Below are 24417 nucleotides of genomic sequence, written 5' to 3'. Positions count from 1 at the left end.
ACCCTATCTAGATCCTAGCCTCAATCACCAGGAACCTGGAGTCACATCCACAAGTGGGAAGAACAACATGTTCCAGGATTGTTGGCTCTTTGCATTCCCAGCATGGACAACTGGATCACAGGTTTCCTCAGTAGCATATAGAATAGACCGCAGCAAGTGAGCTCTTCATCCCCAAGTGTTTCAGGAGATCTATGACAAATGGAGTCAGCCAGATGTGGCTCTAATGACTTCCAGCCTCAATAGGAATCTCAAACCACTCACTCCTACAATCCGCTAGCTAAGTCTTTTTATGATCCCTCCTCTTCCTCTCCCAAGGAATTGCCCGTGATTTTTGTAGCTCCAGATTGGCCTCGTCAAGTGTGGTACTACTGTCTGGTCGTTGTGTTCACCCATGATCTATTGGTATCTTCTGCTTTAGGAGGATCTGCTCTTTTAGGGCCCCCTTTTTCACCAGAATTTACCTTTTCTGCATTTAATGGAATGGCAATTGAAGCCAATGTTCTAAGAATAGTGATTTTACGGAGTGATTCAGACTATGATTAACGTGAGGAAGCCTTCCTCCTTCAGAATTTATCACAGGATTTGAAAATCCATTTTTAATTTGTGTGAGAACAGTTTTTCCCGATGCGGTTTTCGCTTCCCAGAATTTTATTTTTTATTTTTCTTCATTCTGGCCTTGAACTAACCCTCCGTCTCAGTACCTTTTAAGAGACATGTTTTCACACTTTCGATACATTTTTCAGAGTACTTTAGCTTCAAACAAGGCAGATTTGCTATTCAGTTTAGAAAAGTAGATTTCCCTTTAGAACTGTAATCAAGCCCCAATTGGATGCAAACACTACTTTATATGTTATATATAGTATGGGGGGAATGGTTTATGTGTACTGTTTCTGTCCCGGCATGAACAGTCAGTAGTGAGGTACAGCACCTGGTGCCACTATATACTGCTGGTTACTTGACTGTTAGGGTCCATTCACAAGTCCGCAAAATGGGTCAGCATCCGTTCCGCAGGTGCAGACCCATTCATTTTTAATGGGGCCGGAATGTGCTGTCCACATCTGCTTTTGCGCAACCGCACTTCCATTCCGCAAAAAAAATAGAACATGTCCTATTCTTAACCACAATTGCGGACAAGAAAAGGCATTTTCTGTGAGAGTGCCGGCGATGTGCGGTCCGCAAAATGCGGAACACACATTACCGGTGTCCGTGTTTTGCGGATCCGCAAAACACATACGTACGTGTGACTGGACCCTTACTGTTACTAAATCAGTTTTTTTTACAATTGGTAAAGGCCCTATTTCACCTGAGGAAAATCGTTCAGATTATCGCTAACAAGAGTTTGAATGAATGCTTGTTAGAGATGATCTAGCAGTCTAAAACTACTGCCGATTACCTGATGAACGAGCAAACGTTCGTTCATCGGGTAATCAGAATCTTTTAGCAGGTTTAAAAATCCTTGTTTATCGGCGTCAGATAGTGCTGTGTAATCAGCACTCTGCTGCCAGCAAACAGTGGGATCTCCTCCCATACTGAGGAGAAGATCACTGCAGCAGTCTCCTCAGCTAGCAAGCAGGCGATTGCCAGGAAAAAATGCTTCCTTCCCAACAATCGCCTGCATAATCTGCAGGTGTATTAAGACTCTAACTAGGAGATTCCAGAGAAATGGCCATGCTTACTGTGTATACAAAATTATGCAGCCTAAACCCATCCTCCTCCACTAACTCACATTCACTAGCATTAGAGGTGGGGGGAGACATGACTGCAGCCTAAGAAAATTTACCGCTTTTCTATTTTATTTTTCATTGTCTGGAATTGTAAGAGCAAACAATACAAGATTCCTTATTTAATGGTCCTTTAAAAAGCCACCTGTGTGTGTATTGGGAAGGTTTTAACAATAATGTACATTTTCCAGCTAGCTCAAAATAATTTACCTTTTTTTCTTTTCCCAATAGCGAGTACGAAATGAGGGGCTCAGTAGTGGCACACTTTCTAAATCATCATCCTCTGGCATGCAGAGTTGTGGAGAAGAAGAAAGTGAGGAAGGGCCTGATGCCGTTCCCTTGCCACCTCCTATGGCTATTCAACAACATAGTCTTCTTCAGTGTGATTCTCAGGATGACAAGGTATTTCAGACTACTGTATTTCACACAAGTACAAAAATTGTTATGGTCTTGTAGTTTTTTAGTTTAAATGTTTTTCATTGAATTTACATTTGAACAGTAGTAGCTCAAACTGCTATAACATATACCCCACACAGGTGAGAGCATTTTTTTATAGAAAAAAAAAATATTATTTAGAGTGGTTGTCCAAGAATTTTATATTGAGGGCCTATCGTCAGGATAGGTCATTAATATCAGATCAGCGGGCATCCGACTGCTGACACCATAAACTCTGTCAAAGGGCTTCTGCACTCTTCACAGCTTATACATTATATCACTTAACCAATATGAGCCAACAAAAATATGCACAAACCACAATTATTTGTATACCATAAAAAGTTACATGTGTATAATATCCATGAAAGAAATAACACATATGCCTATGGTAAAATACACTATAAATGAAAACCCAATAAAAAATTACCAGAGAGATTGGATATTGAACACCCTGCGCCCAAATGGCTTGAATGAATCTTATGGCTTTTCATCCTTTCTGTAGGGATTTCCTGGTTCTGCATACTCCGTGTTTTTAATTTTTAATTTGTATTTTACTTTTGGATTTTATGTTTCTATTCAGAATACATCACTTATGGTGGTATTCATACCCCTAGGTTTATTTTGGCCATTTTTTCCTGTTCTTGTAGAATAGTCTATATTCATGTTATATATCGTTGACTTTTTAATCTTAATTTAGCATGTATCTGATGAGATTATATAGCATGAATTGTCAGCAGTAATTGAGGCATCTGTACTTCTAGAATTGTGCAATATGGGGTTTTTACTTACTTTTAATCATTTTGAATCATGTCACTTTTGGTGATTTCACTATTTATCATCACTTTTTGTCCCACACATTATTTAATTAATATAATTGTTTCATTATTTTAAACACATCAAGAGACAAGGATTTATATTCAAATCAGATATTCCAGACAAGTATACCAATATAATCAATACAAGGATGCCAGGTGAGCAAACTTTGATCCACTAATTCATTTCAGAGAACTGAAATCCTTAATCTGAAGATCTTATGATTTCCAGCTAAACCAACCATGGTGTTTATTCCTTAAAAATAAACCAGAAGGAGATTCTTCTCAATAACAGAGCTAACCAAAGTACATACCTTGAACCAGAACTTGGATACGACTTGTCAGGTCCACCATATGTGGGCATGAGGACCTGTCTCCTGGTAACCCCAAAAGCAGCGCTATGTAATTGTGATAAAGGATTTCTCTCAGGAAGTCAAACTTGGTGACTGCCCCTAGCAATAGTAGTACAACAATCTCCCCAGCATGGCATAAAGGCTACTGATTTCCAGCTAAACCAACCAAGGGTGCAGGTTTACAACCAGAAGGTCCACACAGATAATGTGCATTTTCGTGCCAAATGTGTGACTTGCAGTTTTTGATGCAGACTTGATTCTGTTTTGCATTGAAAAGGGTGAAAACCACACAGAAGAACCTCACAAAAAAATGATGCGCTGTGGATATCCAAGTCCACATGGCAGGACAATTGCCGCACGATATGAAAAAGCAAAGGTTCTCTCCAGGATGTCACCCATGAAAGCACCACATGGAGGATGTCCTTATTGACCTCTAAAGGAACAGTAAGCAGAGAGGTTAAAAAGCCCCTCCCTTCCTCCAGTGTTCTTCTTTTCCCTTTGCAGTTCAGGATCAGTAGAAACGTAGACTGCTGGGGAATGAGCACGAAATTAGCCTCACCTCTCCTTCCTTCCCTTTTGTTGGTGCTCGGCTACCACCCTTCATGGTTGGGGTCCCCTGACATTATCATTTCCCATTGTGGCTGCTGGGTCTGGTTACGGATGCTGCTTCGCATTCACTGAGGGGCACTGGGCTCCATATGTCTTTTCCATTTTCTTCCTGTGGGGATAATCTGCATACTACGTCACTTTTGAGTGGTGCAGGTGCAGGCACTGAAATCGGAAACCTTTCAGATGGATATGGCAACAATGCTAGAGTCCTCTGTGGATGAGTTGACACACCTGGAGGATAGAGTCCCCAGAAATTTGGAGGAGGAGCATTGCAGCAGCAAGGAGGTAGGCGTATTTAAGGCTTCTATAGTATGTTGTAGATCTAAAGGGTTTGCCAACATGGAAGGTTCTGTTTCTAGTCGGGAAGCTTTGTTGCCAGACTTCCCTGCTCAGGGTCATGTATGTGTGTTACTCACAAGCATTGTATCATGTATATATGGTTGTTTTGGTACCTAGCAGGTTCTTTTCCCATTGTGTATTTTTAGGATGATAAGGATTGTGCATAAGACACCTACAGAACCTAAAATAATAAGGAAAAGATGCTAAACTTGTTCTAAGAAGTTGTCAGATTCCTACTCTTAGAGCATTGCTGTACATAGACAAAATAATGAGAGGAACAGCTGTCTTTATTATCTGAAATTGAGAAGATGATTAGAGACGAAGTTCAGTCTTCTGTGCCAAAAATGATCCCGCAACCATTCATCCCTCAAGGTCAGCAGAAAAGACCATGAACAGAAATGGATTCAGATTCGTATCTGGAAGCCGTTAGTCAACCAAGGTCTGAGGGGGAGCTAGAGGAGGAGTAGGAAAATCCCTTTTGCTCAGCAGAAGAAGAGAAAAAGTTCTTTTTTTCTTCAAAAGATCTGGATTCTCTTATTTCAGCGGTCCGTCAGACCATGGATGTAGAAAAGGTTTCACATCCCAGCTCTATCCAGGATGAGATGTTTGGCGGCTTAAAGGCTGAAAGGTAACGACTCTTCCATGTAAATGAAAACTTAAAACCCTCATTACGGAGGAGGGGAAAGATGCTAAGAAGAGACTGCACATGTCCCGAGAATTCAGGAATCGTTTAGCCTAACAGAGGGTGGTTATTAACTGTACACACTCAGATTGGGTCACCATCACTAGTGGGGTACCACAGGGGTCAGTATTGGGCCCTATTCTCTTCAATATCTTAATGATCTTGTAGAAGGCTTGCACAGTAAAATATTAATTTTTGCAGATGACAATAAACTGTGTAAAGTAATAAATACAGAAGAGGACAGTATACTGCTACAGAGGGATCTGGATAGATTGGAGGCTTGGGCAGAGAAGTGACAGATGAGGTTTAACACTGACAAATGGTATGCACATGGGAAGGAAAAATACATGTCACCAGTACATATTAAATGGTAAAACACTGGGTAAAACTGACATGGAAAAGGACTTGGGAATTTTAGTGGACATCAAAGTAAGCTGCAGAAACTAGTGTCAGGCAGCTGCTTCCAAGGTCAATAAGATAATGGGTTGCACAAAAGGGGCATAGATGCCCGTGATGAGAACATAGTCCTGCCACTTTACAAATTACTAGTCAGACCACACATGGCGTACCGGGTACAGTTCTGAGCTCCTATGAGCAAGACAGACATAGCAGAGCTGGAGAGGATTCAGAGAAGGTCAACTAAAGTAATAACTGGAATGGGTGGACTCCAGTACCCATAAAGATTATCAAAATTAGGGTTATTCACTTTAGGAAAAAGACGACTAAGGAGAGATCTAATAACTATGAATAAATATATCAGGGGGTCAGTACAGAGATCTCTCCCATCATCTATTTATCCCCAGGATTGTGACTGTGACAAGGGCACATCCTCTGCGTGTGGAGGAAAGAAGGTTTGTACACAAACATAGAAGAGGATTCTTTACGGTAAGAGCAGTGAGACTATGGAACTCTCTGCCTGAGGAGGTGGTGATGGTGAATTCACTAAAAGCGTTCAAGAGGGGCCTGGATGTATTTCTGGCATGTAATAATATTACAGGTTATAGTTACTAGATTTCTGGAGAAGGATTGTTGATCCAGGGGGTTATTCTGATTCGAGTCGGGAAGGAATTTTTTTCCTCTAAAGTGAGGAAAATTGGCTTCTACCTCACAGTGTTTTTTTTTGTTTGTTTTTTTAGCCTTTCTCTGGATCAACTTCCAGGATAACAGGCTGAACTGAATGGACAGCTGTTTTTTTTTCAGCCTTATAAACGATGTTACTATGTTTAATACGGACAACACCAAATTATGGGTTGAGACACCGAAAATAGACATACCTATTGCCAAGGTAATCAAGAAAACTTAATTACCTTTTGAGGACTCTTCACCACTTAAAGATGCCATGGATAGTAAAATGGGTGGCCTCCTGAAGAGATCCTGGGAAGCGTCATCGGTTTTAATTAACACCAATATTAAGTCTGTTGCCAGATCCTTATATTTATGGCTGTCTCAACTAGATTATCATCTTATAGACATCCAGAGAAGGGGTCCTGGAATCCATCCCCTTCTTGAAGATGTCCACAGCTTTTGTTGTGGATGCTTCTGCAGAATCCATCAAATTTGCAGCGAGCGAAGTAATCTCTAATGCCACTAGACGTGCTTTAAGGCTCAAGACATGGTCAGGAGACATTCCTTCTAAAAGCAAGCTGTGCACTATACCATTCTCTGGATCCTATGTATTTGCACCTGTTCTGGACACTATATTATAGAAAGCAACTGATAGAAAAAAGGGGTTTCCAGAGGAGAAATCAAAGAAGACACAGCCCTTTCAGAAGCCTGAGCCCCGTTATCAACTGCAAGCATACAGAGGAATAGGCAAGTCTGGCAGGTGGAGTTACCCGAAAGGAGGTAAAGGCAGAGGTTTTCTCCTTCATCCCAATTCGGCCCAGAATAAGCAATGACTGTCTTCGTGTTGGAGATAGATTGAAGTCCTTTCTCCCACAGTGGAAATAAATTACGGACAGTCCCTGGATCCTAAGGATAATAAAGGAAGGCTACAGGACCGAAATAACAGGTCATTCTCTAAGAAAATTCACTTTTACCGAATTCAGTCGGCCAGAACAAAAATCAGCCATTATGAAGGATCTCAACAAGCTTCTACTTCTCCAAGCCATCAAACCAGTCCCTCCAGAAGAGAGATTCATGTGCCATTTTTCAAACATATTCTTAATTTTTTTTAAAACAGGACTTTTCCTGAATCAGTGGGTGAAACACGAAAAATTTAGGATGGAATCAATAAAATCTACAATCCAACGTGTCAATTAGTGAATGGTAATATGTACATTGAACTTAAGAGACTCAAATTATCATGTGTCGATATTTGCAGTATTCAAACACACCTAAGATTTGCAGTCCAGAAAGGCTCTTCAAAACAGCACTTCCTGTTTTGAGTTAAGGGCAGTCCTAGAGACCTTCCTGAAGGCAGAACACCTCCTAAGGGTAGCATGTTCAAGTACCATCAGACCACGTGACAACTGTCTTATTCCTAAGACAACAAGGGGGTTCAAGATTATTGCCGCTTCAGTCCCTGGCAGATCTAATTTTCAGCTGGGCAGAGAGATAATTTCTATCAATCTCAGCAATCCATTTAAAAGGGACGAAAAATGTGACAGTAGATTTCCAATGCAGATGTACCATTAGTCCAGGGGAAGCATGTCTCAAAAAAGAAATCTTTCTAATAATGTGCAAAAAGTGGGGGACTCCCTAGGTGCACCTGCATGGTTTACCATACAGATTCCCCATTGAAAATAAATGGGGAAGTTTTTTGCTAAGATTATTTTGCACAGAATCCGCACCCAAAATACTTAATGTGAACATAGCTTTACGCACTTGAGTAATAACTACTCTAGAGAGGAAGTTTTGATAGATTTCTGACAGATGGGGAAGGTTTCTGTCAGAACAGGCAATTTCTCACTCACTACAATCCCTTGGGTAGGGGATTTATCTTGGTAGATTTAGTATTCTGCAGTCTGTTATAGTTCCATATGGTGTTTACCATATCTATTTTTTACTATTACTAAGTTCAGTGTCCGTTCAGTTTTTTTTTTTTTGCGGGTAGGATGCGGACCCATTCATTTCAATGGGTCTGCAAAAAAAAAATAGACAGCACACCGCAAAAAAAAATAGAACATGTCCTATTCTTGTCCGATTTGTGGACAAGGATAGGCATTGTTACAATGGATCCGAAAAAAAAAAAAAAGGATGACATATGGACATCATTTGTTGTTTGTTTTTTTGCGGATCCGCAATTTGCAGACCGCAAAACACATACTGTCGTGTGCATGTAGCCTAACTAGGAGATTCCTTCCAATAATAATTTAGTGTGACAAAATGGTCTGCAATTTTAATATCTGACAAAACGAGCAAATAACAAAGACATAATGATATTATCTTGTGTTGCTTGTTCTTTTTTTGTTTCTGGCTTCAGTTCCCCTTAACGCCTTAATGACCAACCTGTTTTGGGCCTTAATGACCAAGCGATTTTTGTCTTCTTCCAAGAGCTATAACTTTATTTTTCCTTCTATGTAGCCGAACGAGGGCTTATAATTTTTGGGAAAAGTTCTATTTTTTAATGCTGCCATTTTGAGCTGCACATAACTCTTATTAACTCTTTATGGGAGGGAGATGGATAAAAAAAAAAAAAACAATACTGCCACTTAGTTTATTTACATTATATGTTTTGCGACTTTCATTTTTCAACAGAAATGACACAATAATTTTACTTTCTGGGTAATTAATTAATTTTACTTTTAGAGGGGTTGTCTCATCATGGACAATGGGGGCATATCGCTAGGATATGCCCCCATTCTCTTATAGGTGCGGGTCCCACCACTGGGACCCGCACCTATATCCAGAACGTAGCCCCGCAAGTGAAGGAGGGCGCATGCGCAGCTGCCCTGCATTAATTTTTTATGGTGCCGGCGAAAATAGCCGAGCATGCACGGTACGCTCCCATTCACTTCTATGGGGAGCCGGCTTGGTGGTGGCCAGACCGGAGTCCTCCAGCCACCACCTTGCGGGGCTCCATTCTCGATATAGGTGCAGGTCTCAGCTGTGGGTCCCGCACCTATAAGGCAATGGGGGCATATCCTAGCGATATGTCACCATTGTCTATGATGAGACAACCCCTTTAACTACTTTTGCACAGTAAAAACACTTTTCTAAAAAGAAGGAAATGTTTTTGCATTGCCGCATTTCCAAGACCATAACTTTATTAATTTTCTTTCTATGGAGCGGCGTGAGGGCTTGATTTTTGTGGCTCGACTTGTAGTTTTCATTGGTATCATTTTGGGGTATATAACACTTTTTGATTGCTTTTATTAAATTTTTTGTGGCGAATAAGCAAAAAGCAGCATTTCTGTTTTTTTTTTTTATTTATTTTTTTACAGCATTCATTACATGATAGTTGTGAAGTGCGGTTCATTATGGATGTGGAAATATCAAATATGTCTAGATTTTAATTTTGCAATTTGATAATGATGTCCTATCCTCAGGGGTCCAGCTCCTGGCATGCCTGCCGATCAGCTTTTTGAAGAGGCTGCTGGACCCCCAATGTTCTGATATTGATGACCTATTCTGAGGATAGGCCATCAATATTAAATTCCTAGATAACACATTTAGCACCCATTAAATAAACAGAAGACATGGTACTGTGAGTTTATAGTAGAGTTAACTAGACCACGCATTCCTATACAGTGATAAAAGGTATGCCAACACATCCTGGCCCGCCATATGCCAAAAGAATATTCTTTAGTTTATGCTGTGTTTATGTGGTCGTATGGATATTGTTCAGCAATACTGATTCTGAAGTGTAAATACAACTAGGTACACTCGGTCATAATATTGTCTAAATATGTCTATTTTTATAGCAAATTCTTTTTTTCAGAACAGTAGTAAAATAATTGAAATAATTTATATTAAGCACAAACGTATTATAGTATTTTCATGCGTGTATTCTGACATTTATATGTATTATACAGCCTGACCAAAACATTTTGAATAATTCTTTTAATGGGGTTTTACTTGTGCTTTAATATTGATGGCCTATCCTCAGGAAATTCACCCTCTGACCAGCTGCTTTGCGGTAGCTCTGGCGCTAGAGGTTGACACCAAAACTACACCGCTGTATTTCTGTAGTGGATGGAGCTGGTAACTGCAACTCTGCTCTCTTTCTCCAATCATATATTTATGGAATATTCTGAAGATAAGTCTTCAGTATTAAAGTATTAAACCCCTTTAACTTTTGTAAGAGGTGCCACAAATAAGATGAGCAAACAGTGTGTGGATCGGCTCACCTAGTCTTCCTTATAGGCCCCGAGTATTCCGCGCGGATGCGATGCGTGAGGTGATTGCATTGCACCCGCACTGAATACCGACCCATTCATTTCTATGGGGCTGTTCAGATGAGCGGTGATTTTCACGCATCACTTATGCGTTGCGTGAAAATCGCAGCATGCTCTATATTCTGTGTTTTTCACGCAACGCAGGCCCCATAGAAGTGAATGGGGTTGCGTGAAAATTGCAAGCATCCGCAAGCAAGTGCGGATGCGGTGCGATTTTCACGCACGGTTGCTAGGAGACGATCGGGATGGAGACCCGATCATTATTATTTTCCCTTATAACATGGTTATAAGGGAAAATAATAGCATTCTGAATACAGAATGCAAAGTAAAATAGGGCTGGAGGGGTTAAAAAAATAATAATAATAATTTAACTCACCTTAGTACACTTGATCGCGATGCCGACATCTCCTTCTTCTGTTTCCTTTGTTGAATAGGACCTGTGGTGAGCATTAAATACAGTTACAGGACCTTTGATGACGTCACTCCGGTCATCACATGGTACATCACATGATCTTTTACCATGGTGATGGATCATGTGATGACCGGAGTGACGTCATCAAAGGTCCTGTAACTGTATTTAATGCTCACCACAGGTCCTATTCAACAAAGGAGACAGAAGAAGGAGATGTCGGCATCGCGATCCAGTGGACTAAGGTGAGTTAAATTTATTTAATTTTTTTAACCCCTCCAGCCCTATTTTACTTTGCATTCTGTATTCAGAATGCTATTATTTTCCCTTAAAACCATGTTATAAGGGAAAATAATACAATCTACAGAACATTGATCCCAAGCCCGAACTTCTGTGAAGAAGTTCTGGTTTGGGTACCAAACATGCGCGATTTTTCTCACGCGAGTGCAAAACGCATTACAATGTTTTGCACTCGCGCGGAAAAATCACGGGTGTTCCCGCAATCCTCCCTGTATACAGACGAGCAAGGTTGGCTCCCAGGTACAAAGTCAGCTGCAAAAGTGGAAGGCATGCAGCATTTGGAAATAAAATCCAATAACTTTAATTGGGGCAAAGAAAATTTGCTCCATGGATTTTTAGGTTTTATGTGTCCCCCGAATAAAGTTATTGTACTTTTGTGGTTGTTTATTTCTGCACTGTCTAATAAGGTGTGTTAAATGTTTTTTTTTCCCCAGACATCTAGATTGCTGGCACGCCCAACTAGTTCTGAGACTCCAAGTGCCGCTGAACTTGTCAGTGCTATAGAAGAACTTGTTAAAAGCAAAATGGTAAGTTCCAGTTTATTACGGTAAATTATACTTAAATGCTAGGTATACCTTTTTTTCAATTTTTTTCTTATTAAAAATATTGAGCCATTCTCACAAAGGGTTAACTGTTTGTCTAGCTGTGTGACCTGGTACTTTCACTTTTCATCTAATAAACCTCATCTGTAAATTACTAAAAGTCATAAACACTTATTTAAGCCAAATATTTATCAGTAACATAGGAATTGAGCTTTAATGAATGTTTAAGAGATCAGAGATAAGGAGCTGCCTGACTGAACAGAGAGAAAATTCAAATCCTGCTACTAAACTCAAGGCTGCACAGACAGTGGTTCAAAATGTTTAATAAAGACCTATTGAAAAAATAATAATTCACAAGGGGTTAAAGGAGAAAATGCACCCCAGTATGTGTTTCCCATTTTCTCCCCATTCAGGAAACACCACATATGTGCGTACAGCAGGCAAACAGCTAAATGTGAATTTGGCTGGCCTGAATTGGCAGACATGGATTTTAGGTGCCATGTCGCATAAAAAAAAATCCTGAGGTCCCCAGAAATGAAAAACCCCAATAAGTGACCCCATTTTGGAAAGATCACCCCCCTACGATCATTTAAAGGGGTGGAAAGGGCACTTTTGTCCTAACAGGTGTTTCACAGAAAATGAATATGTAGTGGTTGGTGAAAAGTGGAAGCTATGCGGACTAAATCAGAGATGGAAGGTAAAATTACAGGGTACATCATGGATGAAATTAAATTAATACTCCATGGATGAGTGGTAGATTTTAAACTACTCCGGCATGCACAGGCCAGGTTTTTCAGGGCAGGTTTCGTAGTGGTAAATGGTGTCTTTCCTTATCCCCCTTTTGGGACACACCCTGCAGCTTTTTTGGGTCCTTCCCTTCCTTGCTGTTTGGGCGACTTGCCCTGGAAAATGTTGCCCTGGTACAACACAGGCACCATGCCTTCCAGAAGTACTGGGACCCTCCTTGCCCTGACTAAAAAATTAGGGCCTTGATAGCCACCTCTTGGATCTGATGGAAAGTTCCTGTGTGGCCTGAAAATTGAAATAGTACATACACATTGCCATCTGTACAATGTGTACGGCCAGCTTTTTATACCACACTTTTGTTTTTCGTGTGGCACTGTAGGGCTTCAGAAGTTGATCTGAAAGATCCACCCCTCCCATGTGCCTGTTGTAGTCCAGGATACAAACTGGTTTTGGGGTAGTGGTTGTGGTACCTCGTACAGGAGCAATGGAGCTGGTGTTAGTGCAAATAGTGGTCAGTACAAGGACATCCCTCTTGTCCTTGTACTTAACCACCAGCATGTTCTCATGGAGGAGAGCCCTACTTTCACCTATTCTCAGTGTTGCCCTCCCATGGATCTAGGGAGGTTTCTCAGATTTTTGCGCACTCTGCCGCAAGCCACAGTACCTCTGGCAGTTATGGACATGAATAGGGGTATGCTGGTATAATAGTTATCCACATAGAGGTGGTAACCCTTATCCAGCAGTGGGTGCAGTAAGTCCCACACAGTCTTCCCACTAACTCCTAGGATGGGGGGGAATTCTGGGGGTTCTATCTGGGAATCTTTCCCTTTGTAAATGAGGAACTTGTTGGTGTACCCAGAGCTACTCTTACAAAGTTAGTATATTTTTATACCATACATTGCCCGTTGGCTAGGCAGGTATTGGCGGAATCTAATCCTCCCTTTGAAAAGTAATAGACTCATCTACACAGACATTTTTATCTGGGTTGTACACCTCAGCAAACCTGGTGTTAAAGTGGTCAATGACAGGCCTAACCTTGAACAGACGGTTAAACGTTGGGTCATTTTGGGGCGGGCACTCTGCATTGTCGTTGTAGTGTAGGAATTTACGAATGGACTCAAATCTCTTCCTGGTTATGGTCTTACTGTAATTTGGAGTCTGGTAGAAAATGTCCAAACTCCAATTTTTATTTTTGTTTTTTACAATGCCTATATGCAGCATGAGTCCCAAAAATGCATCATTTATGCTGCACTTACTGGGGTCCAACCTAGGGTTCTAGTGTATGCCGATGTAGGGTTCTGATCAATAAATTGTTTGGCGTATAAATTGGTTTGGGCCACCATTAAATTTACCATATCTTCAGAGAAGATTTTGAAAAAATCTAGTTCAGAGAAGCCCGCACTATCTATCTGTATTCCGGACCTGCCCTCAAAATCCAGAATTTGGGGCTGATAATAGTTAGGGGGTGGGTTCCATAGGGATTCACTCTGGGGGGCTGCCTCCGCTGCTACCCTGGGGCATCATCAGCGGATAATGATGAGGGGGTAGAGGAGTAGAGTAAAGTGGCATCCTCTTCTCCCTCACTGGCAGACTTCTTATCGGAGGCAAGCATGGCGTTGGGATGGACGGGCCATTTTTATTTTATTGGGGTGTGATGTGTTTAATATGTAAACTAGTGTTGGGTGAGCATGCTCTGCCGAACACCATTTTGACTCGAGCATCACGATGCTCGGCACATCTCCTCCCCGCATGTTTGTTGGCTGCTTTGCAGCCAATAAACGTGCGGGGAAATACTGGCACTCACTGTAATGCCGTAGCCATGTTGGTTACTGGCATTACAGCGATTGGCTGGCCGGAACACGTCATCGGGTGCTATATAAGCACCTGATGACACGTGGTTCGGCTCAGTCTTAGTCAGGGCGAGCTGCAGCAGAAGGGACAGTGCTGCAGGGTTTAAGAAGGTGTTACAGACCTAAAAGTCCTTTTAAGGACTATTGTTTTATCTGACTGCAATATATATTATTAGCGCAACCTGCGCTAAATTGCGTGCAATTGTTTGGCCGCTGCTGACAGTGACACAACCTCTGCTACATCTGGTCTGTTACATTTGCGCATCTTAAACAGCTGTGACAATCAGCGCAATTGTTTTGCCGCTGCTGACAGCGACATTACCTGCGCTACATTTCCTGTATAACGTTTGCGCATCTTAAAAATCTATGACATTCAATGTAATTTATTTGTGCATACACTTGCAAAAACTGCGCTACTGTACGTGTGACATACTGGCAAGAATATATACCATTTAATATGCTCAAGGTGAGCATTAAGGGACAGGGAAGTGGCCGTGCTGCTGATGGTGCACGTATAGGCCGTGGCCCTGGGCGCGGTGAAACTGTGCCTGCTGCCAGAGCACAAGAAACAAACTCATCCACGATACCTAGCTTTATGTCCCAGTTTGCAGGGCAGCACAGGACACCACTCTGTCACACCAGTGCGACCAGGTGGTCGGTTGGATTGCAGCAGATAATGCTTCCAGTCGGTTAAGCACCACCCTGTCTTTCACAAAGTCCAGTCTCAGTAGCAAGGAGTCTGGTCAACAGAATCCTCACCCTGATCCTCCTTCCTCCCAACATGGAGAGTCTTGACAAACAAGTGATCCCACACGCGGATATTCCGAGGAGCTCTTTTCATCACCATTCCTTGATTTAGGCCTCTTGCCAAGACTGCTTGAAGAGGGACATGAGGAGATCTTGTGCACTGATTCCCAGACTCTTGAGCATTCACAGTCAGAAGAAGATGACGGTGGGGAACGGCAATTAGTGTTTCACAAGGTTGATGATGAGGATGAGACACAGTTGTCAATAAGTGAGGTTTTTGTTAGGGCAACAAGTCAGGAGGATGACCAGAGTGAGGAAGTGGAAGAGGAGGTGGTGGACGATGAAATCACTGACCCAACCTGGGAAGGTGGCAAGCCGAGTGAGGACAGCAGTACAGAAGTGGAGGGATCCGCAGCACTGGCAACAGTCTGGAAGAGGAAGTGGGGTGGCAAAAGGGAGAAGGCGGGCCACACCAAACAGGCCCGCAACTGTTCCCCGGAGCACCCCCTTGCGACAATCTCCCTTGCCAATGGGGTAGGTGTTCCGCCGTCTGGCGCTTTTTTTTTAGGAAAGTGCGAACGATAAAAGAATTGTCATTTGCAACCTGTGCCGTGCCAAAATGAGTAGGGGCGTGAATACTAGCAACCTCACCACCACCACCAGCATGATCTGCCACATGGCATCAACGCACCCTAATAGGTGGGCCGAACGCCTGGGTCCACAATCAGTGTCTGCAGGTCACACCACTGCCTTCTCTTCCCCTGTGTTACGTGCTGGTTAATCCCCTGTCTAAGATTCAGGTCCGGATGCCTCCCGCCCTGCACCCGGACCTTCGCAAGCACCATCAGCTAGCACATCCATTTCTGTGTCCCAGCGCAGTGTACATATGTCCATACCCCAGGCCTTTGAACGAAAGCGCAAATACCCACCCAAAGGCCATAGCACTAAATGTGAACCTTTCTAAATTGCTGGCCCTGGAAATGTTGCTATTTAAGCTTTTGGACACTGAGGCTTTCCGCCACCTGATGGCGGCGGCCGTCCCTCGTTACTATTTTTCCTAGTGTGTCGTCCCCGCCTTACACCAGCATGAGTCCCGTAACATCACCCGTGTCTCGACCAATGCAGTTATTGGGAAGGTACACTTAACGACTGACACATGGACAAGTTCTTTTGGCCAGGGACGCTAAATTTCCCTGACAGCACACTGGGTGAATGTCGTGAAGGCCGGGAGCGATTCGTACCCTGGGATGGCACAGGTGTTACCGACGCCAAGGATTGCGGGCCCTACTTCCATCAGGATTTCCACCACCACCTACATTAGTGGCTGCAACCCACCTTCTCCTCCACTTCCACCTCTGAATTCTCATCTTACAGCACCAGTCAGCCATCAGTCAGTAGCTGGAAGCAGTGTAGCACTGTAGTGGGGAAGCGGCAACAGGCCGTGCTGAAACTAATTTGCTTAGGTAACAAACAGCACACCGCTTCAGAGCTGTGGCAGGGTATAAGGGACCAGACTGAGCTGTGGCTCTCGCCACTCAACCTACAACCAGGCATGTGTCTGATAATGGCCGTAAGTTGGTGGCGGCTTTGGAGCTCGGCAAGCTCATACACATACCATGCCTAGCCCATGTGTTCAACTTAGTTGTTCAGCGGTTTCTCAAAACCTACCCCAATTTGCCTGAGCTACTGGTGAAGGTGCGCCGCGTGTGTGCCCATTTCCGAAAGTCCTCTACAGCTGCTGCCAGTCTGACAACGCTGCAGCAGCGCTTGAAATTGCCAGCTCACCGACTGTTGTGCGACGGGAGAACGTGCTGGAACTCCACGTTCCACATGTTGGCCAGGCTTTGTGAGCAGGAGAGGGCAGTAGTGGAATACCAGCTGCAACATGGTCGTCGCCTTCCCAGTCAGCTTCCGCTCTTCACAAGTGACAAGTGGGCATGGATGTCTGACACCTATGAGGTTTTACGCAACTTTCAGGAATCAACACAGATGGTGAGCGGCGATGCCTTTCCTCTTCTGTGTGTACTGAAACGCTTGCTGCTCACAATGAAAGTGGACGCTTTGCATGTGGAGGAGGTGGAAATGGGGGAAGACCGTACACAGGGTGATGGCCAGACCACCCTCAGTTCGTCTTCTCAGCGTGAATTGGATAATGATGAGGAGGAGGAGTAGGAGACTGTTGCCTCCACTACAGAGGGTAGTACCATAGCAGGTTTATTCCATCTGTTCAGCGTGGATGGGCCGAAGAGGATGAGGAGATGGAGTCATCCTCCAGATGAGGACAGCGATGTCTTGTCTGTTGGGACTCTGGCACACATGGCTGACTCCATGTAATGCTGCTTTTCCCGTGACCCTCGCGTTATACGCATTTTGGCCAACACCGATTACTGGTTGTTCACTCTTCTCGACCCCCGTTAAAAAGAGAATTTCTCATCTCTAATTCCCGTGGTGGAGAGTTCTAGCAAAATGATGCAATACCAGAAGGTCCTTGTGGAAAAATTGTTCCAAAAATTTCCAGCTTACAACGCTGGCGACAGAGTACGTAGTTCCTTGGGCAACCGAGGAGGGGAGACGAGGGGAACACACAGCAGTTCCAACAGAGGCAGAGCAACACTCTTCAAGGCCTGGGACAGTTTCATGACACCCCGCCAGCACCCTCACCCTGATGCGCAGCCTAGTGTCACAAGGAGGGAAAAGTTTTGGAAGATGGTAAAGGAGTACATAGCAGATCGTGTCAGCGTCCTCAGTGATCCCTCTGTGCCTTACAACTATTGGGTGTCCAAGTTGGACACGTGGCACGAACTGGCGTTCTACGCCTTGGAGGTGCTGGCCTGGCCTGCAGTCAGCGTTTTGTCAGAGCGGGTATTTAGTGCTGCTGGGGGCATAATAACTGATAAGCGCCATCCGCCTGTCAACTGAAAATGCTAACAGGTTGACTCTTATCAAAATAAACAAGGCCTGTATTGCCCCTGACTTATCTACTCCACCAGAGGAAAGCGGCTGAACATAAAGATACTTTAAATGTGGCTTTTATGGTGTATTGATTACACTGTATTCCCATGCAACCCTTCCACCACAAAAAAGGGTATATGGTTCAATCTTCCTTTTCTCGTCCACCGTCATCATATCAACATGCTTATTAGGCTGCCCTTGCGCCTAATGTTTTAGAGGGTCAGCTCAGCAGCAGACCCTCACCCATAATGTTTTAGATGGTCAGATCAGCAGAGGCCCTCGTCCCTAATGTTTTAGATGGTCAGATCAGCAGCAGGTCCTCGCCCCTAATGTTGTAGAGGGTCACCAGCAGGCCCTTGCTCCTAATGTTTTTGAGGGTCACCAGCAGGCCATCAATCATAATTTTTCAAGGGTGTGTATGATGCCCTCCTTTATGTGTAATAAAGGTGTATTGGAGTGCCGGTTCCTTGTAATTTTTGGCAGCCCTTTCCCTTAGTGCATAGGCTTTGAGTGTAGGAGTCCCACTACCTGAACAATTGTACCACAATGTGAATGAGACCCCCCTTTATGTGATATACAGGTTGTATTGGAGTGCCTCTTTTTTGTAATTTTTAGCAGCACTTGCACTTTTATATACAAGTAAATATACAGGAAAGAATGTTTCCTAACAATTTTTCCTCTAAAATCGATTTTATCTTCGGTTTGGTGCGTATTATTGTCAGTCTGTAAAAGTGGCGTACTACTCGGACAACATCGTTCCCAGCAGCGACCTGGGAATCCAAGATGCATCCAGACATCCTCCCCATTCTGTTCCCGAACCATTTCAGTTGGTCGTTCCATCAATTTCTGACCTTTTCATATGAACCAGACACCCTCCCCTCTTCAGAGCAGGGGGCGCTCTGGTTCTCCCATTGACTTCCATTGTGCTCTGGTGTTCTGTAGAGCACCCGAGCATCCCAAAGTGTCCTACTCGAGCACCCAAGCACTTTGGTGCTCGATCAACACTAGTGTAAACCTTTATTTCGTGTGAGGGGTGTCTATGTTGTGTTTTCACACATGAAGGGGCTTGTAATAAATAAAAAATTAAATTTAGAAGAATTTTTTTTTTTTTAAAAGTCTGTAAAAAGTTTTTTTGGTGCACAAAAAAAAAAAAAAAGCAGTGCAAACTGAGCAGACGTGATCAGTAATGGATTCTACTGATCGGTGCTTAGTGGTTGCAAAATGCACGTACGCAGATAATGCGTTTGTGCAAAATTCTAAGCCGACACTAACTGAAATTAGAATATATATATATATATATATATATATATATAACTACCACTTAACTGCAGGTCTTTTTTTCACACAAAAAAAAAGAAAAACTCAAAAATGTGCATATGTAAATGAGCACACTACTGATCGGTGCTCTGCACGCACGTACGCACACAGATCATGCGTGTGTGCAAAAACTGTAGTATAAAAATTCACTACAGTGTTAAAGTGGTATATATATATATATATATATATATATATATATATATATATATATATATATATATGAGAGAGAGAGAGAGAGAATGATAGAACTCTATATATACACTGAACAAAAATATAAATGCAACACTTGGTTTTGCTTCCATTTTTCTTGAGCTGAACTCAAAGATCTGAAACATTTTCTACATACACAAAAGACCCATTACTCTCAAATATTGTTCACAAATCTGTCTAAATCTGTGTTAGTGAGCACTTTTCCTTTGCAGAGATAATCCATCCCACCTCACAGGTGTGGCATATCAAGGTGCCGATTAGACAGCATGAATATTGCCCAGGTGTGCCCTAGACTGCCCACAATAAAAGTCCACTCTGAAATGTGCAGTTTGATCACATAGCACAATGCCACAGATGTTGCAACTTTTGTGGGAGTGTGTAATTGGCATGCTGACTGCAGCAATGTCTACCAGAGCTGTTGCCCGTGCAATGAATGTTCATTTATCTGCCATAAGCCATCTCCAAAGGCGTTTCAGAGAATTTGTCAGTACATCCAACTGGCCTCAAAACCGCAGACCACGTGTCACCACACCAGCCCTGGACCTCCACATTCAGCATGTTCATCTCCATGATCATCTGAGACCAGCCACCCGGAGAACTGCAGCAACAATCGGTTTGTATAACAAAAGAATTTCTGCACAAACTGTCAGAAATCGTCTCAGAGAAGCGCATCTGCATACTTGTCGTCTTCATCGGGGTCCGGACCTGACTGCGGTTAGTCGTCGTAACCGTCTTGAGTGGGCAAATGCTCACATTTGATGGCATCTGGCACGTTGGAGAGGTGTTCTGTTCACGGATGAGTCACGGTTTTCACTGTTCAGGGCAGATGGCGGACATTGTGTGTGGCGTTGTGTGGGTGCGCTGTTTTCTGACGCCAATGTTGTGGATCGAGTGGCCCATGGTGGTGGTGGGGTTATGATATGGGCAGGCGTATGTTATGGACAACGAACACAGGTGCATTTTATTGATGGCATTTTGAATGCACAGAGATACCGTGACAAGATCCTGAGTCCTATTGTTGTGCCATTCATCCACGACCATCACTTCATGTTGCAGCATGATAAAGCACGGCCCCGTATTGCAAGGATCTGTACACAATTTCTGGAAGCTGAAAACATCCCAGTTCTTACATGGCCAGCATACTCACCGGACATGTCACCCATTGAGCATGTTTGGGATGCTCTGGATCGGCATATACGTCAGCGTGTTCCAGTTCCTGCCAATATTTTGCAACTTCACACAGCTATTGAAGAGGAGTGGACCAACATTCCACAGGCCACAATCAACAAACTGATCAACTCTATGCGACGGAGATGTGTTGCAATGCGTGCGGCAAATGGTGGCCACACCAGATACTGACTGGTTTTCTGACCCCTCCCCCAGTAAGGCAAAACTGTGCACATTTCAGAGTGGCTTTTTATTGTGGGCAGTCTAAGGCACACCTGTACAATATTCATGCTGTCTAATCAGCACCTTGATATGCCACACTGAGGTGGGGTGGATTATCTTGGCAAAGGAGAAGTTATCACTAACAGATTTAGACAGATTTGTGAACAATATTTGAGAGTAATGGGTCTTTTGTGTATGTAGAAAATGTTTTAGATCTTTGAGTTCAGCTCATGCAAAATGGGAGCAAAACCGAAAGTGTTGCGTTTATATTTTTGTTGCTATTAATATAAAGACCTAACAACACAGATGTGAAAAAAAAACACAAAGAATAATCCCCAGGTGCTGATCAGGCAGGTATGCACTGAACAGCACTTGGCGGTCACAGCTCGCATGCAGAAAAAGTGGTGCAGAGCCGAAAAATAGTAAAAAAAAAAAGCGCACAGACCAAATGGCATTTGTAAAAAAAAAAAAGGATGGGGGGGCGGAAAGGGACAGTGACGGAGGGTGGTTTAGGCATCTGGAACAGCTGCAAATGAAAAAAAAAATCAGTGCAGCAATTCCAGATGTTCTTTTTCTTTCATCAAGAAAATGTGAAATAGCAGTGGTTGTGCACCACAAGTTCCAGCAAGCCAACAGCAGCACAGAACCTCTCTGCATGCAGTCACCAGCTAGAATGGTTGCATGTAGGGAGGTTCAGCCCTTTCCTGTGCAGCTATAGCACTGCCTTTGGCTGGAGCGTTGTTTCAGCCAATCGCAGCGCTTGCGGGGGACGCCAGACACCGGTGTCCCCTGCCTCACCTTGGTGGAGACCAGTGCTGACCAGTTCAGCACCAGTCACCTCACCCTAACCACTCCCGACCCGCCCCGTAGCTTTTTTCAGCTTCCAGCGCTGCAATGTGTCGGTCTTCATTAACCTGCCAATCGCAGCACTTGGAGCTGCAGGGGGGCGGTGCTGCACCATGTTGCCCTTACCCAGCATGGCTGCCTACCAGTAAGAGCAGCCATGGTGCCCCTATTCCCCAGTGATCCTCCCCGAACACGAGGCGGACCATGCGCCATACATGTACGGCGCTGGTCCTTAAGTCACGTCCAGCTGCGCCATACATGTTCAGCGCGGTCCTTAATGTTCATACACACAGATCAGGGAAAATTTGTTGCATGAACAAATACAGGGAACAGTTCACACACACCTACAGAAGTCCTCAGCCAGCACGCACAACACAAGTAACCAGCATATATGGGAACACATCAACAGCAGCCAGTACATTTGTGTCACAGTGAACAGCATTGTCATTGCGCTTGTTCACGAGCCCAGCGAGCACCATAGCCTCAGGGTTTCTGCTGCTTTTAACGCTAATCGCAGGTATTTAACCCCTCAAATGAGAGCTCACACACCTAGGAGTACATGCTCCCAGGGTGGAACACTATCGCCTCGCTTAGATTGGCGAAGGTATTGGATTATAAATAATTTTCACGTGCATTGGTATAAGGGCTCATACACGCGGAAATTATTTTTTTTTTATTTTCCGCCTGTATGCTGAACTGTTCACTTCAATGGGGAAAAACGGATGGCCGCATGTTCGTTCTGCAAAAAATAGAACATGTCCTATCATTGTCCGCATTGCGGACAAGAATAGGGCTGTTTTATTAGTGGCTTTCCATTCTGCAAAATACGGAATGCACACATCCAGTATCCGTGTGTTGCAGACCACAAAACATCCAACGCTCATGTACATGAGCCCTAAATTCCATTACTCAATAGAAATGGCAGCGTTATAATTGCATGTTATTGGGCCCTTGAAGTCCAAAACAAAGAATAAAAAGTTCTTAAAAATATAAAAAATAAAAAACAAATATAATCATCCCTCTTTACCCAAACGTAAAATAACCTTAAAAAAATAATCATAGGCAAAAACACCAGTACTATTAAAACATAAATATATTTATCCCATATCAGCATAATGGGGGAAAAAAATCATAATGGCCAATTCGCCATTTTTTCCATCACGTCACTTCCCCATAAAATGTAACAAAAAGTCATCAGTCATACACGCCACAAAATGGTGTCCGTAGAAATATTGCGATAAAAAAAAAAAAAAATGTTCAAATTTTTTTTTTTTTTCTTTTCAGTATCAAAAAAACTATACAAATATGGTATCACTGTAATCGGACTAACCCAGAGAATGATGGGCACAGGTCAGTTTTACCAGATAGGGGACACAGTAAAAACAGAACCCATAAAACTGTGGCGGAATATATATATATATATATTTTTTTTTACCAATTTTACCCCATTTGGAATTTTATTCCAACTTCCCACTGCATTGTATGCAACAGTATAGGGCTATGTGAACAGAAAAATATAAAATTTATGACTCCAGAATAAGAGGGTTTTAAAAAATGAAAACACAAAAACTAAAAGTCGTTAAGGGCCCTTATTCTACACCACCATTTTTATAATGCACTGCCATAAAGTCAGTTAAAATTTGTGGAGCCATGCAATGTATTTTTTCTAGCATTTCTAATGAAAATAATTGAAAAATATTGGTATGTGTGACAGATCTATCTCAAAATTCTTGCAGTTAGGGTTGTGTGCTTTGGTGGAACATGTGGAATGGTGATGTGTAGTAGGCTTTTTTTAGAAAGCAAACTGCAATATCGAGGTAGGGATCATATAGAACTGTACAGTGGAAATGTAGAAGTAATGTACAGTATACAATCCAATATACAAAATGCTTGAATATCTTACTTAATATTGGCGTTTTACAGGCTTTGGAAGACCGGCCAAGTTTTCTTCAAGTAGACCAAGGTGACAGCAGCAGTCCATCTTTTAATCCTTCAGATACATCTCTACAATCTTCAGCATCCCCAATTGAGGAGATTGAAGAAAAGAAGTCTAGTTCCCTAAAGAGACGACAGTAAGGAATATAATGTAACATAGTTTATAAGGCCTAAAAAAAGACATCTGTCCATCCAGTTCAGCCTGTTATCCTGCAAGTTGATCCAGGGGAAGGCAAAAAACCCCTGTGAGGTAGAAGCCAATTTTCCCCACTTTATGTAAAAAAAAAAAATCCTTCCCGACTCCAATCAGGCAATCAAAATAACTCCCTGGATCAATGACCCATCTCTAGTAACTATAACCTGTAATATTATTACACTCCAGAAATACATCCAGGCTCCTCTTGAACTCCAAGTGAATTCACCATCACCACCTCCTCAGGCAGAGAGTTACATAGTCTCACTGCTCTTACCGTAAAGAATCCTCTTCTATGTTTGTGTACAAACTTTCTTTCCTCTAGACGCAGAGGATGTCCCCTCATCACAATCCAAGTCCTGGGTATAAAAGATGATGGGAGAGATCCCTCTACTGACCCCTGATGTATCTATTCATAGTTATTATATCTCCCCTCAGTCGTCTTTTTTTCTAAACTGAATAACCCTAATTTTGATAATCTTTCAGGGTACTGTAGTCCACCCATATTACTTTAGTTGCCCTCCTCTGAACTCTTTCCAGCTCTGCTATGTCTGCCTTGTTCATAGGAGCCCAGAACTGTACACAGTACTCCATGTGTCATCTGACTAGTGATTTGTAAAGTGGCAGGACTATGTTCTCATCACGGGCATCTATGCCCCTTTTGATGCAACCCATTTTCATATTGGCCTT

At 42.9% G+C, this 24417-nt stretch overlaps 1 protein-coding gene across 1 annotated transcript in view; it reads left to right on the top strand.

The window, feature by feature from the left end:
• Nucleotides 1-24417, top strand: part of TRIO (trio Rho guanine nucleotide exchange factor) — a 796191-nt gene that overhangs the window by 587099 nt on the left and 184675 nt on the right. The window contains 3 exon segments of the mRNA XM_040431356.1: nucleotides 1953-2123; nucleotides 11434-11526; nucleotides 23523-23671. Coding sequence (XP_040287290.1) covers nucleotides 1953-2123; nucleotides 11434-11526; nucleotides 23523-23671 — 413 coding nt within the window.

The sequence above is a fragment of the Bufo bufo genome, chromosome 5 (genome assembly GCF_905171765.1).
Source record: "Bufo bufo chromosome 5, aBufBuf1.1, whole genome shotgun sequence".
NCBI lineage: Eukaryota > Metazoa > Chordata > Amphibia > Anura > Bufonidae > Bufo > Bufo bufo.
The sequence above is the reverse complement of the archived record's forward strand: the minus strand, read 5'-3'. Positions and strand labels throughout refer to the sequence as shown.